This window comes from Fukomys damarensis, unplaced genomic scaffold, assembly GCF_012274545.1.
Source record: "Fukomys damarensis isolate Sample0158 unplaced genomic scaffold, DMR_v1.0_HiC HiC_scaffold_73902, whole genome shotgun sequence".
Lineage (NCBI taxonomy): Eukaryota > Metazoa > Chordata > Mammalia > Rodentia > Bathyergidae > Fukomys > Fukomys damarensis.
In genome coordinates, this window is record NW_022974814.1 from 38,224 (window position 1) to 54,816 (window position 16,593).

Consider the following 16,593-nt stretch of genomic DNA (forward strand, 5'->3'; position numbering starts at 1 on the left):
GTTTGAACTTGGAGAAATGTTACATAAATGTGCTGATAGAATAGTGTGTGGGAAGGGGAAAATTGTTGGTATAGGAAATAGAAGGAGAAATTGGAGGAGGAGTGTTCTTAAGAGTTATAAAGACAATGAAATCAGGGCTGGGGATTTAGCTCAGTGGTTCAGTGGCCTGCCTTGCAAGCACAAGGACCCGAGTTCAATCCCAGGTACCACCAAAAAAGAGAGAGAGAGAATGAAATCTACTGCATGAGAATAGGCATGGGACATATGAAGACAGATAATCTACATTATTGAGAGGAAGCAGGGCAGAATTTATGGAATCAGCCTGAAGAAACTATTAGGAGAGACTTAGAGAGCAATTGGCATTACTAGGATTATTTCAGGAGGAAAGTGGGCTAGTGGATATTGATCCTATTTATAGTGATGTTTTCTTTTTTTGTTAAATTTTCCTTTCTGTCTCTTCATCTGTTACTGCTCTGCTTTCTCTCGTCTCTCCTTTCTCATCTTCCCTTTTCCACCCCTTTCCTCCCCTCTCTCAACCTTATCCCTCACGTCCCCTCTCTCTCTCCTTTCCCTCCTCTCCTCACCTCTCTCCCCCCTCTTCTATTTTGTTTTCTTTTCTCCTCTCTCAGTTTGAATTCTCCCTAGCTGTCACCTGCATAAACACCACAAATGTCAACCTCGTCCACAAGAAAACATGGGACCTTCCTGCACATTGAGGCCATACTCTTAAGTGAAATAAATAGGACACATGTAAATACTGAATAGTTTGTACCACATTGAGGCCATACTCTTAAGTGAAATAAATAGGACACATGTAAATACTGAATAGTTTTTCTGGTGTGATAAATTAAAAGAGTAAATGAAGATCAAAGTATATAATAGATAATATGAAATAGGGAGAAAAGAGCTAAAGTGGAAAGGAATGAATACAAGAAAAGGGAAAATTGAAAGAGTCTGTAATAGGGAAGGTGGGGAGATTGCAGACAGGGAGGGGAAGGGGGAAAAATAAGAACAACGATATATCATGTAAAGGTCCAATGATGAATGTCATCATATTATGTAGCTAAAATGCACCAATAAAATTAATGAATGAAAAATCATGTGTCTTTCTATATTCTCTATGCTCCTGTGATCACATACATTTACAAGTGGATACATTTATGGTGTCATTTTTATCTGACAATAATACCATGTTTTATGTAGTTTTGTGCTTATTTCTTTCTTATTCCACAGTAACTCATGGAAATTCTCTGAATACGGTTGTGATATATTTGTAATTAGTTCTTTTAAATGTCTGCTTTCAACTTAACAGGTTTCATGTTCATTCAATCATTCCTTTAATGGAATTCACCTTAAATTTATTTTGCTTGTGTTTAAGGGCAGTAAAAACAATGCCCAAAGACCTACTGTACAGATGTCCTTTGTACTATGGCTTTAATATCTATGCAACACATTCCCAAAAGTGAAGTGGTTCTGGTAAAATATTTATGCAAGTTTACTTCCAAAACCAAAAAAATTTTAAATCTCAGTATGATAAAATACTCTGGTCAATCTTACTAAAACTTTTAAATGTATCCATTTTAATGTATGACATCTGTGAAATAGCTGAAGTTTTCTTCATTTTGCCTTTTTTGTTTACAGGAGAACTTCAGCACCCTACCCTATGCTTATGGTCATTTTAGGTGGATTTTTCCTTTACTTCCACGTTCATATTATTGGCTCAATTTGCTATTGATTTGTCTTCTCTTAATTTCTTAAAGATGTTATTTATATTTCGGTTGCTCTTTTTATGTCATTTACTTTTAAGTTCTTTCCCAAACTATATTTGTCTGTTTTTTAAAGTATCATTACCTACACTGTTAAAAACTTATGAAATTCTAAATTTGTTTGAGCTTCTTATATAGTTCATCAGATTCTTCTGCCTCGTCTCTATTACTTGAAATGTGTATATCTTGTACTTTCATATAAAATATTTAATACTAATTCATTTTATGGTGTTATTTATATGTTAAAATTATTAGCTTGCATTTTGAAAAACTAGTTGCAGCAGAGTCATTTTTTCTTTACAATCAGTCATTTCTCCATGTTTCTAGTTTCTTTTAGACACTAACCCTGTACAAAATCACTAAGGTTGAGCACAATGCTTTCATCAGTCTTATATTGTTATAGTCTCTGATAGTTGTAAAATATGATGTCATAATGCCTGTTTATAAAATGAATGAACAAATTATCCTAAAATTTAATGAGGTCACTGTTAATAATTCTATTTGCAGACAACTTTGCTCTGAGCCATGATAGGGGAAGGACACATGGAACAAAGGAACAACGTCACTGAGTTCGTGCTCTTGGGACTCACTCAGAGCCTGCAGGGTCAAAAAATATTATTTGCTGTGTTCTTGCTGGTCTACATGGTGACAGTGGCAGGCAACCTACTCATTGTCGTGACTGTGGTGCTCAGCCCAGCACTGGATTCTCCAATGTACTTCTTTCTTGGCTACTTATCATTTATGGATGTTGTTTACTCTAGCACAGTTACTCCGCATACGATGAAGGACCTACTCCATGAGAAGAAAACCATTTCCTTCGAAGCTTGTATGACTCAGCTTTTTTCAGAACATTTCTTTGGTGGTGCTGAGATTTTGCTTGTGGTTGTCATGGCCTATGACCGCTATGTGGCCATCTGCAAACCCCTGCATTATCTGACCATCATGAACCGACGCATGTGTGTTCAGTTGTTGGTGTTAGCCTGGGTTGGGGGTTTTGTGCATGCTGTGCTTCACATTCTTTTTGTTTACAACCTTCCCTTCTGTGGCCCCAATGCCATCGACCACTTCATCTGTGACATGTACCCCTTACTGAAACTCACCTGCATGGACACCTACATTATTGGCCTCACAGTGGTGACCAATGATGGGACGATCTGCGTGGTCATCTTTTCACTCTTGCTCATCTCCTACGGGGTCATTCTGCACACCCTGAAGAATGTGAGCCAGGAAGGGAGGCGCAAGGCCTTGTCCACCTGTGGCTCCCACATCACCGTGGTGGTCCTCTTCTTTGTACCTTGCATTGTCATGTATGTGAGACCTCCCTCTACCTTGCCCATTGATAAATGCTTGACTGTGTTCAACACTGTTATGACCCCAATGCTGAACCCCCTCATCTATACTCTGAGAAACACGGAGATGAAAAATGCCATGAGAAGACTTTGGACTAGGAAACAGCACAAATGAGAGAGCAGAGAAATGTATGCTTTATGTTCAAGGAACTGTTGCTTTTCTAGGGGAAGTCACAGGTGGTTATTTCATTATATTCAATTTTCAATGAGGTTTAATATCTGTATACAATGGATAGCATTATTATGTGAATTCTCCCAATCAACATACATTTTCCTACTAGAACTTCTTAGAATAAAATATGGTATTTAGTATAAAATGTTGCTATTGATGATGTGTCATAGTTAATACTGTAAATTTCTTAATTAATGAATGATTACCTTATGTTTCTTACATAAAGTTATTCCTTTTTCAGAATCAATGTTTGTTGTGACAGATATTGAAATAATGAAATAGGAAATAATATATAAATATGTGCTTCCTTCTTTCCTTCAGGAGCTATAAAATATGAATACATATATATGTATATATAAGTATATAACATGATACACCATGCAACTGAGACTAAGAAAAGCAGAAGCTGCTATGCTATTTTGTGACAAAGTGGACTTCAAACCAAAGCTGATCAGAAAAGACAAAGAAAGTCACTACACATCAGTAAAAGGGAGCAATTGAACAAGACAATAAAACAATTGTAAATATATAGGGACCAAATATTAGTGCAACTCATTTCATAAAGCAGAAGCAACTAAAAAGGACATAAATACCAACAATCATAGCAGGGAATCTCTATATTCTCTCTCATAAAGAGGTCATCTAGAGAAAAATCAACAAAGAAATATTATAGATAAAGCATAGTATCAAACAAATGCATTTAGCAGACACCTATAGGTGTTTCAACCAACAAAAGAATATACATTTCTAAGAAGAACATGGTACTTTCTCTAAATAGACTGTCTCTTAGGCCATAAACATGCTTAAATAAATTTTTAACGATTGAAATATGATTCTCTGCATATTATTGAATTAAAGAGAAATAAAATTAGAAGTCAACAGCAAAATAAATCACAAAAACTTTGCAAACACATGAAGATTAGATAATACACTTTTGAGTAGTCATTAAGTCACAGACAAAATCAGAGAAGCATTAAAAATTTCCTTGGAAGACTCATTTCTTTGTGCTATTGGTATTGTTCATGGGATAAAAGCTGTTCAGAAGAGTCTACTTCTCCTGAATTTGTAAAAGTTGTAAAAATTGTAATGAATTATTTTTTTAAATAGTAATGATATTAAAAAGCTATAGAGTAAATCTGCACATTACCAAAAGGATTTTTGAAAAAATCAAATTCAAAGCTGGAGAATGTTCATAGCTGGTATTTATGCTTAAGGTGTCATGTTGTATTAGCTTTGTTGTTCCTTAGAATATATGGCATCTGAACATTAAGGTGTAGAAGTTTAATGAACTCATGACCTGAGAGTATTCCTTTCATGCTCAGCTGGTTCCAGATGGAAAAGGTTTGATGCAAGGATGTGGCAGATTTGAGCTCCTCAACCCATGTCAGCCAGCAAGCACACTTAGGGAAGGGAGTGGCCAAATACAACAACACGCCCTTCCCTTACCCCCAGTGAACCACCCCTATAATCTAAACACATGAGTTTTTTTTGTGAAACACCATAGAGCTGAACCATAACACTCAGCATGAGCCCTCAAATGGGAAGGGTTCATTTCATTAAGTATATTTAGTCCATATCTAAAAGTTCCTGGCCTTGACCATTCCAGCATTGGTGACCAAATCCAAAATTTCTTCTGAGACTCAAGGCAAACCATTAGCTGTGAACCCTGAAAAAATCCAAAAGAAAGTATAGTCCTTTCAGCATGCAACATCTCAGACCTAACAAGCCCATTCCAAAAGACAGGAATAGGAAGAATGAAATGAATCTGACCAAAAAAGACTGAAATCTAGCAGAAACAAATATGAAGTTCTGCACTCCCATATGTATCATCTGGGGCACATGTTACTGATGCATAAGCTCCATAGGATTTGGGAAATACTGCTCCTATGGCCTTGCAATTTGCTGCCCACATGACCTCCCTCTTGGGCTGGGCTTACAGCTTTCTTGCAGGACAGTCTGTGTTCCTGGCATATCCAGCTATCTGGGATCTCCCCCACACTTCCTGATGACTTTCAGCTTTACATATCACTCACTATGGTGTACATAGCCTGGTTCACACAGGAAGGCCTAGCAATGTAAGCAGAAGCCTCAGTGGTCTCGGTTTTATAAGAGCTCAATCTCAGGCCAAGCTGCCAGGAGCAAAATCTCAGCACCACCAAATAAAAACAGCTGTTCTAAAAAAAAAAAAAAATGCTGAGTCGTATAAGCTTTGAAGGAAATGGATTTCTTCACATGAAGTAGGTCCATCATCATATTTGGAGTAACTTTGTTAGAATAAACAGCATCCATAACTGATAAGTAGCCAGGAAAGAAGTACATTGGAGAACCCAAGGCTGGGCTGAGCACCACAGTCACCATAATGAGTAGGTTGCCTGCCATTGTCACCACATAGACCAGCAAGAACACAGCAAATAATATTTTCTGTGGGCTCTGAGCGAGCCCCAAGAGCACAATCTCAGTCACGTGGTTCCTTTGTTCCATGTGTCCTTCTCCTATCACTGTTCAGAATAAGATTATATGCACAAAATTTATTACTAGTGAGCCAAGAAATTTTAGGATAACTTGCTGTTCATCCTATAAATAGGCATTATGGTTTATTATGCTCCATCGCTGAAAGAGATGATGCAAATTTGAAGCATGACCACAACTTCCATGATATACCAGGCTAATGGCAATGTAAATCAGAAATAAATAATTAGGGACACTCAGGATAACAACTGTTCGTGAAAGAAGAAGTAACCTGCCAAAACTAGTTGTTTATCTGGTAGCTAATGATATTGTGCGTATAGATAATTCCAAAATCAAATATAAAAATATATTAAAGATTTAATGTAAACTGACAAGAAAATTTACTTTGTATATACTAAAAGATAATGAAATAGAGATGATTTTATACATTAGAAGAATTTTCCCAACTAACAAGAGAAATTTCAAAATAATGAATTTGAAAATTTTGAAATAATTTAGCAATGTAGGAATTAGTACAATAAATAACTAGATAAAAGTAATTTAAATAAAGGATTTACATTTTAGAGACTATAAGCAGAGATTGCACCTGAAATAGAAAAACTTTGAGAAATTAATTTAAAAAGCACAAGGCAGTAGCACAGTGAACAAATTATAAACATGCAACTTAAAAAGTGCAGTCACTGATCAAAATATGATATTACAAAATGCTAAATTCATCAACAAACAGAAAAATAGAAATCATTTTCATGTACATCAGATTTAAAAATTGATAAAGCTTTAAAGGTAGTTAAAATGAAAAGAATATTTTCTTGCAATTTGAATTTCATACGTTTTGCAGTACAATATCTCAGTCTCTATGGGAAGTAAAAATACATATACCTTTCACCACAGCAATTATACGCTTGGGAATAAATGTCAGAAGAATTGAATTTCTACTACACAATAACATGTTCATACTATGGTTTTGTGGCATTATTTAAGGGCCTTAAACAAAAAGGTAAAAAATATTAAGGTGAATTCTAAAAAAGATATGACTGAATAGAATATAAAGCCTATTAAATCAAAAGTAGCCAATTAAATAATTAGTTACTTAAGTACTCCAGGAGACATTTCCACAAGTTGCAGTAGAGTAGGAAAGAAATAAGCCTAAAACAATATGTAACATGATAATGTTACAAAACAAATATAAAGAGACATACAGATGCAGTTGTAAATGTCCGTCTGTGGGTGTATGAGCAATGGGAAGATGGAGGTGCACATGTTTGATTAAAGCATGGTCCACATGGGAGGTGTTGATGCAGAACGAAGCAAGGGTGATGTTCAAACGTTACACTAGCAGAAGGAGGGGATCCAAGTTGAGGAGATAGATGGGCAGGGAGGAAGGACAGGACGGAGAAGAAAGAGGAGGGGATGAGGGGAGAGGAGCAAACAAAGTTATACCTTAATAGGACCAACCTTCACTAGCCCAGTTTCCAGGAAAATAAACATCGAAATAAAATTCTTTAAGTCTTGGTTAACGTATACATCAGTCTCACTTCCTGAAGTCTGCTCCCTTGCTCTGCACAAATACGGATCATCTTTTTTTAAAAATTATCTTCCATGTCTCCGCTCATACAGCTGACTGCACCCTCTCCAGGATGCTGCTATTCCAAGTTTCCTTACCCTTTCCTACGTCAGCTTTCCTGCCTTGTGAACGTTTTGTGGTCATATTTATGCATCACATCTGCATATTTGGTGAGATCTATCTTTTCATCCACATCTCTTTCAAGGAAGAGCCCACATCAATTTTTATCTCTTCTTAAACAAACTTCTCCCTTTAGTAAGCCCAAAGGTGAACTTAGCTTCTCTTCTTTTTTGACCCATCATGCCTAGGAGTTTATAGAAATGTTTGCTTAACTATTACACTCTGGGCTCAGAAGTCACTTATTTAACTCCTTTGGATGCAGAACCATCTTTTAATTTTTAATATTCTCAGCAATGTTTAGAGGATAATTCCACTGATCTTATCATAAGATGGATAAACACTTGCACTGTCACCATTAGTACTGTCTTCTGCTTTTTAAATTTTTAGCCTCATTATGATTATATTTAAAATACAGTATATTACTCTTCAAGAATAACATGCTAAGCAATATTTTAAAATTATATATTTAAAGCCTTACAAAACAAAAATAACATACACTGCAAATACACATATGATCCACCAATGTTTTCCAAATTTTTAAAAGAGGATAAACTGTACATTTATATACAATTTTATTTTGGCAAAATGTGTCATAAACATTAGTAATTCCTTTTTATGTTTTTAAACTTTATTAGTACACAATTGCAATATATCTTGCTTACATTCCTTGAGTGGAGGTGGTGCACGTAAGTAACACATCTTCATTGCTTTTTATCCATGCCTCTGCCCTGCACCACCCTCCTCCACATCTTGTTCTTCCCATTTGAGAATCAACCATGTCCCTGCTTCCTATCATTTATCTTTTACTTTGCTTTTTTGCATATTTTGGGTTTCCCTATTATTCTGAAAAAGAGTGACTTTTCTGTAAGAACCATGAAAAACTCTCATTAATTACAATAAGTTTACAGCATTAATTATGGCATGTAAATTTATAGTCTCGAATCATTTCATACCAAAAAGAAATATATATTTTTCTAAAGATTCTATTTGTTTCAAAAATATATGCAGATTATTTTTCATATTTTCCATCACTCAGTCATTAAACCTGAAGGAAATTTAGTATACTGCAGTAATCACATGATTATCTTGGAAGAATCAACTCTTCAATGAACGTAAATGAAATAACCTCAATTTTGTTTTCTAGTCCAGAGCTTCTTCATGGCACTTTTCATCTCTGCATTTCTCAGAGTATAGATGAGGGGGTTCAACATCGGGGTCACAACGGTGTAAAACACAGTCAAGGATTTATCAATTGGCAAGGTAGAGGGAGGTCTCACATACATGAAAATACAAGGAACAAAGAAGAGGACCACCACGGTGATGTGGGAGCCACAGGTGGACAAGGCCTTGCCCCTCCCTTCCTGGCTCAGGTTCTTCAGGGAGTGCAGAATGACCCCGTAGGAGATGAGCAAGATTGTGAAGATGGCCACGGAGATCACCCCGTCATTGGCCAGCACTGTGAGGCTAACGACATAGGTGTCCGTGCAGGCGAGTTTCAGTAAGGGGTACATGTCACAGATGAAGTGGTCAATGACATTGGGGCCGCAGAAGGGAAGGTTGTAAACAAAGAGAACGTGTGGTACAGCATGCACAAAACCTACAACCCAGGCTAACACCAACAACTGAACACACACCCGTGGGTTCATGATGGTCAGATAATGCAGGGGTTTGCAGATGGCCACATAGCGGTCATAGGCCATCACCACCAGGAGCATAATCTCAGCACCACCAAACAAGTGACCTACAGAAAGCTGTGTCATGCAAGCTTTGAAGGAAATGGTTTTCTTCTCATAGAGTAAATCTATAATCATATTTGGAGTAACTGTAGTGGAATAAACAGCATCGATGAATGATAAATAGCCGAGAAAGAAGTACATTGGAGAATCCAGTGTTGGGCTGAGCACCACAGTCACGACAATGAGTAGGTTGCCTGCCATGGTCACCACATAGATCACCAAAAACAGAGCAAATAATATCTTCTGACCCTGCAGGCTCTGAGTGAGCCCCAGGAGCACGAACTCAGTCACATTTTTCCTTTCTTCCATACTTCCTTCTGTGTGTCCTCTTATCAATCCTCAAAAAGAATTGCCTGCAAAAAGAATTACTAGTAGTTTTAGGAAATTTTAGGATGCTTATTCATTCCTTATAGGAACATTATAAATACTTTGTTTCTGAACTTTCACTTTTATAATTATTCAAATTTAGAGCCTAACTCTAGGGTTGTTACAGAATAATCTTGGGAGAAATAAAAAATCAGAGACCTCTTAGCAAATATGGTGTGTGAAAGAAAAATGAGTCTCGCACAACCAACTTTGTGCCTGGAAGTTAATGGAGATGCTCACAGTGCTACCATCATAAAGAAAAAAAAGATGGATTAAATATTTAATTTAACACAACAGTGAGGTCTTTTATATTTACTTCTTGATAACAAAGTAAATGTAATTTCTACATTCTTGGGATGAAAGAAACTTCTCAGCAAAGGGAAATCTGGGAGTGACACTTTGGACAATTTTAAAATATTTAAGAATATAAAAAAGGGTACAATAAATAAATACACAAAAGTAGTTTAGAGAGAAGGAAATGGGAGGAGATGAGAGGGAAAAGGAGGAGAGGAGAAGAGAAAAGAAAGGAGGACACTGGGAGAAATGATGAAAGAAGAGAAACAGGAACATTGCAAGCAGAGAAAGAAAACTACTGCAAGGGGAATTATCGTCACTACTACAATATTCTCTTTTAAATAATTATAGAAGTGAGAGTGTCTAAATCTCTACTGACACTTCAATCTGATTTATTATTTATGCTCTGCTCCCTCTTTGCAGGCATGGAACATATCTCTCTAAAACTCTAGCCCTGTCTCTGCTACTGATATTCATTTAATCATCTTTTTCACTCCTAACACTGGTCTTTCAGGCTTCCTCTCCATTTCCTACATCCCTATTTTCCTTCCTATAGTGCAGCCTTCTGTTAGAAAATTCACACAGTAAGTCTTCATGTTTAAAAATTCTACTGTTGACTCCACATCTCTTCTAGCAAGCATCCAAACACAATTCTCTGCATGCGATATATGAACTCCATCACTTAAGTCCAAAGTCAGTTTGAGTTCTCCTCTTAACTGAACAACATTCTTTGGAATTAATCCAGGAGCTGGCTGACTCGAGCACACATTACATTATGTTCTCCAGAGTCTCTCTTTAACTTCTACAGATGCCAAGTCCTATTTTCATTTTTAACATTCCAAACCAAGTTCAGACGACAGCTCCATTGGTTCTATCAATATATTGACAAGCACCAGCTCATCAAAAGTCTCCCAAATGGTGACACATGCAATTAGTTTGTAAAAGCACTGATTACTGGAGGAGGAATATTTATTCTACAATTTTATAATTTTGAAATATGCAAGAGAAATATTCAATGTTGGAATCAGTATACACAGATCTTAGCAATAATGAAGGATCCTGCCACGTAACTACCAGTATGATGTAAAACTCTTTAAAGACTGTGAGTACCTATGTGATCAGTGTACACAGTGCAAAGCCTCCCTTAGAAGCACAGTACATAACCTTCCTGGGTTACCTGCCAAAGGACAGAGTCATTTGTTCCCCATTTGGTACTTTGATGCTTCTCCTGGATTCTAACATAACAGCTTCATGCACTAATGCCATTTATCCACATGCAGAAAACAAAATAATTACGGCACCATCACCTCACCTTGGAATGTTTCCAATGACCAATTATTTCCATGCTTGCAGGAAGGTTGATTCATCAGACATTACGAACATTACTTTTAAACTAATAGCAGCAACATTCTGCAACCTCAATCAATCAGAATCTATTACACAGAGACCCAGATCTTTTGGCAAATCTTTTCCTTAAAGCAAAAAATTGCTAAATAATCATTTTAAGTTTTAATAAGTTAAGTAAATTTTGTGGAAAAGGAATCATGAATACCTGAGACATATATTTGGAATTTTTACAAAAAAACAATGATCTAGGCTTCCAAATATTTGGATTTCCAATCAAGTACAGTGGCCAGACTTCATACACCATGTTTCAATTTAGGACTAACTAAATAATCAAGAAAAAATGAATCACTGTTCTATCTTACCTTAAATATATCATGTTTATTGCTAAGATAAGTGTTATATGACTAATAGTATAAACAAACATTCCCGAGGTAAGGGCCAAGACTTTGGACACTTTATCTGTATTTGAATCACAGTGCATATTGTTGAATCATTCAGTTGCTCTGTCTCAATGGGAGACTTTTCCTTAATTAAACCCAATGAGACCTAAGCAGGATTCTGAGGGTAGGCGATGCACTGAGATGTCACAAGAATAAAAATGGTCTAGAACACTATTTCCCCAGACAGACCTCGAGGAAATTATCATCAATTAACAATTTGAGGTCACATCACCAACAAACAAAAATCCAGTCTGGGCAGAAATGAAATATATAAAAATGTTTTTCTGCACTATTGAGGTAGAATTGTCAAAAAAGTATCCACATGTTTAGGCATAGAATTTGATATTTGGATAAATGTTAAGTATCAAATGATCATCACAATTAGGCTTATTAACACCTCAAAATATCAACATTTTTCTTCTGTGGTTTATTTTTATCGTTAAAGTATTTAATCTTTTAGTGTACTGCAGTTATGCAATACGGTGCTTTTAGCAAGCATCGGGATACACTGCAATCATCTTTACTGTGGCTTCATGCCATACAACAGAATGTGGAAATCTTTTGCTTTTTGTATCCAAACACTTCAGCTGCACCAATAATTACAAGGGATGAGGTTACTTTATACTGTTTTTTATTTCTTTCATGCTGCAGGCTCTGTTAACCCTTATACTTCTCTTACTCCAATGAGTTTGACTATTTCATATTCCACGTGTGACTTAATGCACTCTTTCAGTGTTTGCTTTCTATGACATCATAATATCCTCTGTGTTTGCCTATACTGTGATAAAGGAGTTTATATTTCTTATTTTTTAACTATTTAATTTTATTGGTGCACTTGAGATGTACAATGTGATGACATTCATCGTTAATAATTTGCACCTTTACGTGATCCATCTTGATTCTTATTTTTCCCCACTCCCCTGTCCTCCCTTCAACCCCTCCACCCCTCCGTGTCTACTAAGACTTTGTTTCCTTTTTCTTTTTCTCATGTTAATTCCATTCCCATCTTTCCTTTCCCTGCCCCTTTCCTCTTCCTCTTTGTATCTTTTTTCATATTTCACATTGTATAGTATATCTTTTAGTCCTTATTTGCACTTTCATGGTCTCACACTGGAGAAACTATTTGGTATTTACACATACGTATGTCCTATTTATATCACTTAAGACTGTCACCTCAGTGTGCATCCATTTAGCTATAAATGTCTCTAGTTTCACATTCTTTACTTATAGCAGTTTTGGAAGTATGGCCATTTTCACTGTGTTCATTCTTCCTACGCAGGAACAAGGGATGTCTTTCCATTTTCTTTTTCTTTTTTTTTCATCTTTAATTGAGTTTATTGGTACATTTTAGGGATACAGTACAGTTACATTCATTGTTGGGATCTTGTACCTCTACATGACGTCTTGATTCTCATTTTATCCCCTTACCCCTGCCCTCCCTTCACCCCCTTCCATTTTCTGATACCTCTTCAATCTCTTTATTCAGAGTGTTGTAGTTTTCAGAGGAGAGGTCTTTGACTTCTTTCACTAGGTGGATTCCTAGGTATTTCAATTTTTTTAATGCTATTGTGAAAGGGACTGTTTGTCCCATTTCTCTCTCAGTAAATCTGTTTCTCATTTACAGTAAAGCTACTGACTTTAGTTTGTTGATCTTGTATCCAGCTACTTTGCTATTAAGTCTGGAAGGCTTTTAGTGGAGTTCCTGGGCTCTTCTAGATAGACGATCATGTCATCTATGAATAATAACAATTTGACCTCATGCGCATCCATATGTAGTGTCACAGTTTGTAATAGCTAAAACTTGGAAACAGCCCATTTGCCCATCAGTTGGAAACTGGATAAAGAAGATGTGCTTTTTCTATAAAATGGAGTACTCAGCCATGACGAATGAGAAACCAGAGTAATTCACAGGAAAATGGATGCATATTGAGGTCATACTCTTAAATGAAATAAATAAGGCACACATGTAAATACAGAATAGTTTTGGGAAGGGCAGATGAAAGGAAATAAGGGACAAGAAAAAAATATGAGAAAAGGAAAAATGTAAACAAAGTCTTTGTAAACAAGGGAGGATGGAGGAGGTGAAAGGAGGGCAGGGATATGGGGGAAATGAACAATAAAAGAAAAATGAGAACCATGATCTGTTATGTAAGGGTACAAGATCCCAATGATGAATGTAACTGTACTGTATACTTAAAAGTACCAATAAACTCAAAAAGATAAAAAAAACAAGGTGACCTCTTCAAATACTATCTTTATTCCTTTTATTTCTTTCTGATATCTAATGGCTGTGCCTAATGTTTCCAAACTGTATTGAACAGGAGTAGTGATAGTGGACATCCTTGTCTTGTTCCTGATTTTAGTGTGAAGGATTTCAGTTTTCAACTATTTAGTATGATATTGGCTGTTGGTTTTTCATAGATGGCTTTTATCAGATTGAGGTAGAGACCATCTATTCTAATTTTTAGAAGGTTTTTATCATAAATTTGTTTTTGATTTTGTCAAATGCTTTCTCTCTATCGATTGAGATAATTATATGGTTTTCACCCTTGGCTCTATTAATACAGTGCATTACATTTACTGATTTGCACATGCTGAACCATCCCTGCATCCCTGAGGTGAATCCCACTCAGTGTGTGATCTTCTTGATGATTTCCTGCATTCTATTTGTAGTATTTCATTAAGGATTTTTGTATTTATGTTCATTAGTGAGATGGGCCTATAGTTCTTTTTTTCCGTTGGATCTATCTGTGCTTTGGGGATCAAGGTGATGCTTCCAGGAATGAATTCAGGAGTATTGCTTCACTTTCAGTTTCACTGAAGAGTTTGAACAGGAGTAGCAGTAGTTCCTCTCTCATTGTCTTGTAGGATTCAAGCAGTGAAGCCATCAGGATCCAGACTTTTCTTCCTTGGAAAGATTTTAATCACATTTTCAATTTCATTGATTGATCATTGATATTGGGTCTTTTAGAATTCGTCCAACTTTGGTAATTTATACATGTGTGCCTGGGCCTCTGGGGTGGGGACTGGGCCCTAGTTGGGATCCACCTGCAGCTGTGCTACTCCGGTCTACACAACTGCTCCCCGGGATGTGCCTGCACTTACAGATGGTTGGCAGGACTCTGGATAAAGGATTCTGCCTGTGCAGCTCTTCTCTAGGTGGGCCTGTTGCTCAGTGTTGCAGGTGTGCCTGTCTCTGTGGGGTTAGGGAAGGGCCCTGACTGGTGTCCATCTGCAGCTGAGCCATTCTGGTGCACACAGCTCCTTCCTGGGATGTGTGGACACTTTTTGATGGTATGTCAGGACCCTGAATCTTATCCTTCTCATTTACCACAGCTGGAGCTGGAAGATAAAAAAATCGTGATACTCCTGACAGAAACCAAGCGCTTACAAGACAGAGAACATTGAAGCTCCTGCCATGGTTTTAAAAGAGATTTGGGATGACTGTGCAATGTGGGCCATAAAAGGAAACAGAGGAAGCTGGGACAGTACATCTGCAAGTACAGTGGAGACCCCACAGAGCCGGGGGTGCCAAGAACATGAAATGTTCTGCAAAAACCCTGCAGGCTATGTGTACAGCCAGCCTAGGAGACAGAGGCCGTGTGGGTGTCAACCATCAAGGATACAGGAGCAGAGCAGCCCAAGCCCTATGAAGGTCACCTCTTACCAGGATGTCCCCCAGAGGCTAGATTTGGAGATGCAGAACTTAATATTTGTCCTGCTGGATTCTTGTCCTGCTTTGACTTTTTCCTTTCATTCTGCTGATTCCTACTTTTGGAGATGGGAATGGTGTCTCTGGGACATCGTACATTGGAAGTATTTAAATTTATTTGATTTTTTAAGCACCTATATCTAACAGTTTGCCTTGAATCTCAGGAGAGATTTTGAACTTGGACTTTTGGGCAGTGCTGCAACTGTTAAGACTTGCAACTCCTAGAGCTGAACTAAATACACTTAATGAGATGAACATAAACATAAGGATTGGATCAGAATGTTATGGTTTAAAGCTCCAATGTCCTCCTCAAACTTTCATGTGCTCAGAGGTAGGGCCTGGTCGGAGGGAATGGGTTTACAGCGTGTAGCCTGGAAGAGTGTGTTACTGTCCTTTACCCCTTCCTTCCCTCATGCTGCCTTTTGACAGCCACAGGTTGAGAAACCTACTTCAGCCAGGCCCTCTCGCCGTGCCTTTTCTGCCTGGAGTTAGTTAACTATGAAATGAATGCCCTCAGTTTGTTCTCACCACACAAACTATTTGGTATTTACACATGTGTGACTTATTTATTTCACGTAGGAGTATATCCTCAACAAACTGTAATAGTACATAAGATCCTAATGAGATAACTGACTTTGTGAAATGGGAAGAAAAGGGCTAAAGGTGTAGGGAAGGTGGGAAGGGTAGGGGAAAGGTAATAAGGGAAAAGAAAATAATGTGAGAAAATGAAAAGATGGAAATAAAGTGTTTGTAAATGGAGAGGGGAGGAGGTGGTGAAGGGAGGGCAGGGACAGGGGGTAAAAATGAGAACCAAGACCTGTCATGTAGAGGTACAAGGTCCCAATGATGAACGTAACTGTACTGTATCCCTAAAATGTACCAATAAACTCAATAAAAAAGAAATGAGTGCCCTCAAATAACAAGTTAATGAAACCTCTATTTTTGCCATTGTGAATGTTACTGATTTTGTCCAAGTGACAGCAACGTTGCCTACTGCAACCTGACACCATAAGGACAGACACTGAACGGAGATGAGGCGTACTCCCGCTTCTGCAGCATTTTAGTTCTTCGAAACTCACACGTCAATTCTAATAGGAAACCAGTCCTTCCAACTAGGTGAAGATTCTTTTTTGTATTTTCCCTATTGGAATAGATTCATTTGTTTTTTGTTTTGTTTTTCTCATTGACTTTATTGGTACATTTTAGGGAAACAGTACAGTTACATTCATTATTGGGCTCTTGTACCTTTACAGGACAG

General features: G+C 37.2%; 2 protein-coding genes across 2 annotated transcripts; one reads left to right on the forward strand and one right to left on the reverse strand.

Annotated features, from left to right (window-relative positions):
• The first annotated feature begins 2,309 nt into the window (after positions 1 to 2,309).
• LOC104874328 (olfactory receptor 4A15) lies at positions 2,310 to 3,230 on the forward strand. Its single transcript, XM_033760716.1, has one exon. It carries the CDS (start codon positions 2,310 to 2,312, stop codon positions 3,228 to 3,230), a length of 921 nt encoding a protein of 306 aa, XP_033616607.1.
• A 5,337-nt stretch (positions 3,231 to 8,567) lies between these two features.
• Positions 8,568 to 9,485, reverse strand: LOC104874336 (olfactory receptor 4A47). Its single transcript, XM_010641340.1, has one exon. It carries the CDS (start codon positions 9,483 to 9,485, stop codon positions 8,568 to 8,570), a length of 918 nt encoding a protein of 305 aa, XP_010639642.1.
• Between the last annotated feature and the right edge of the window lie 7,108 nt (positions 9,486 to 16,593).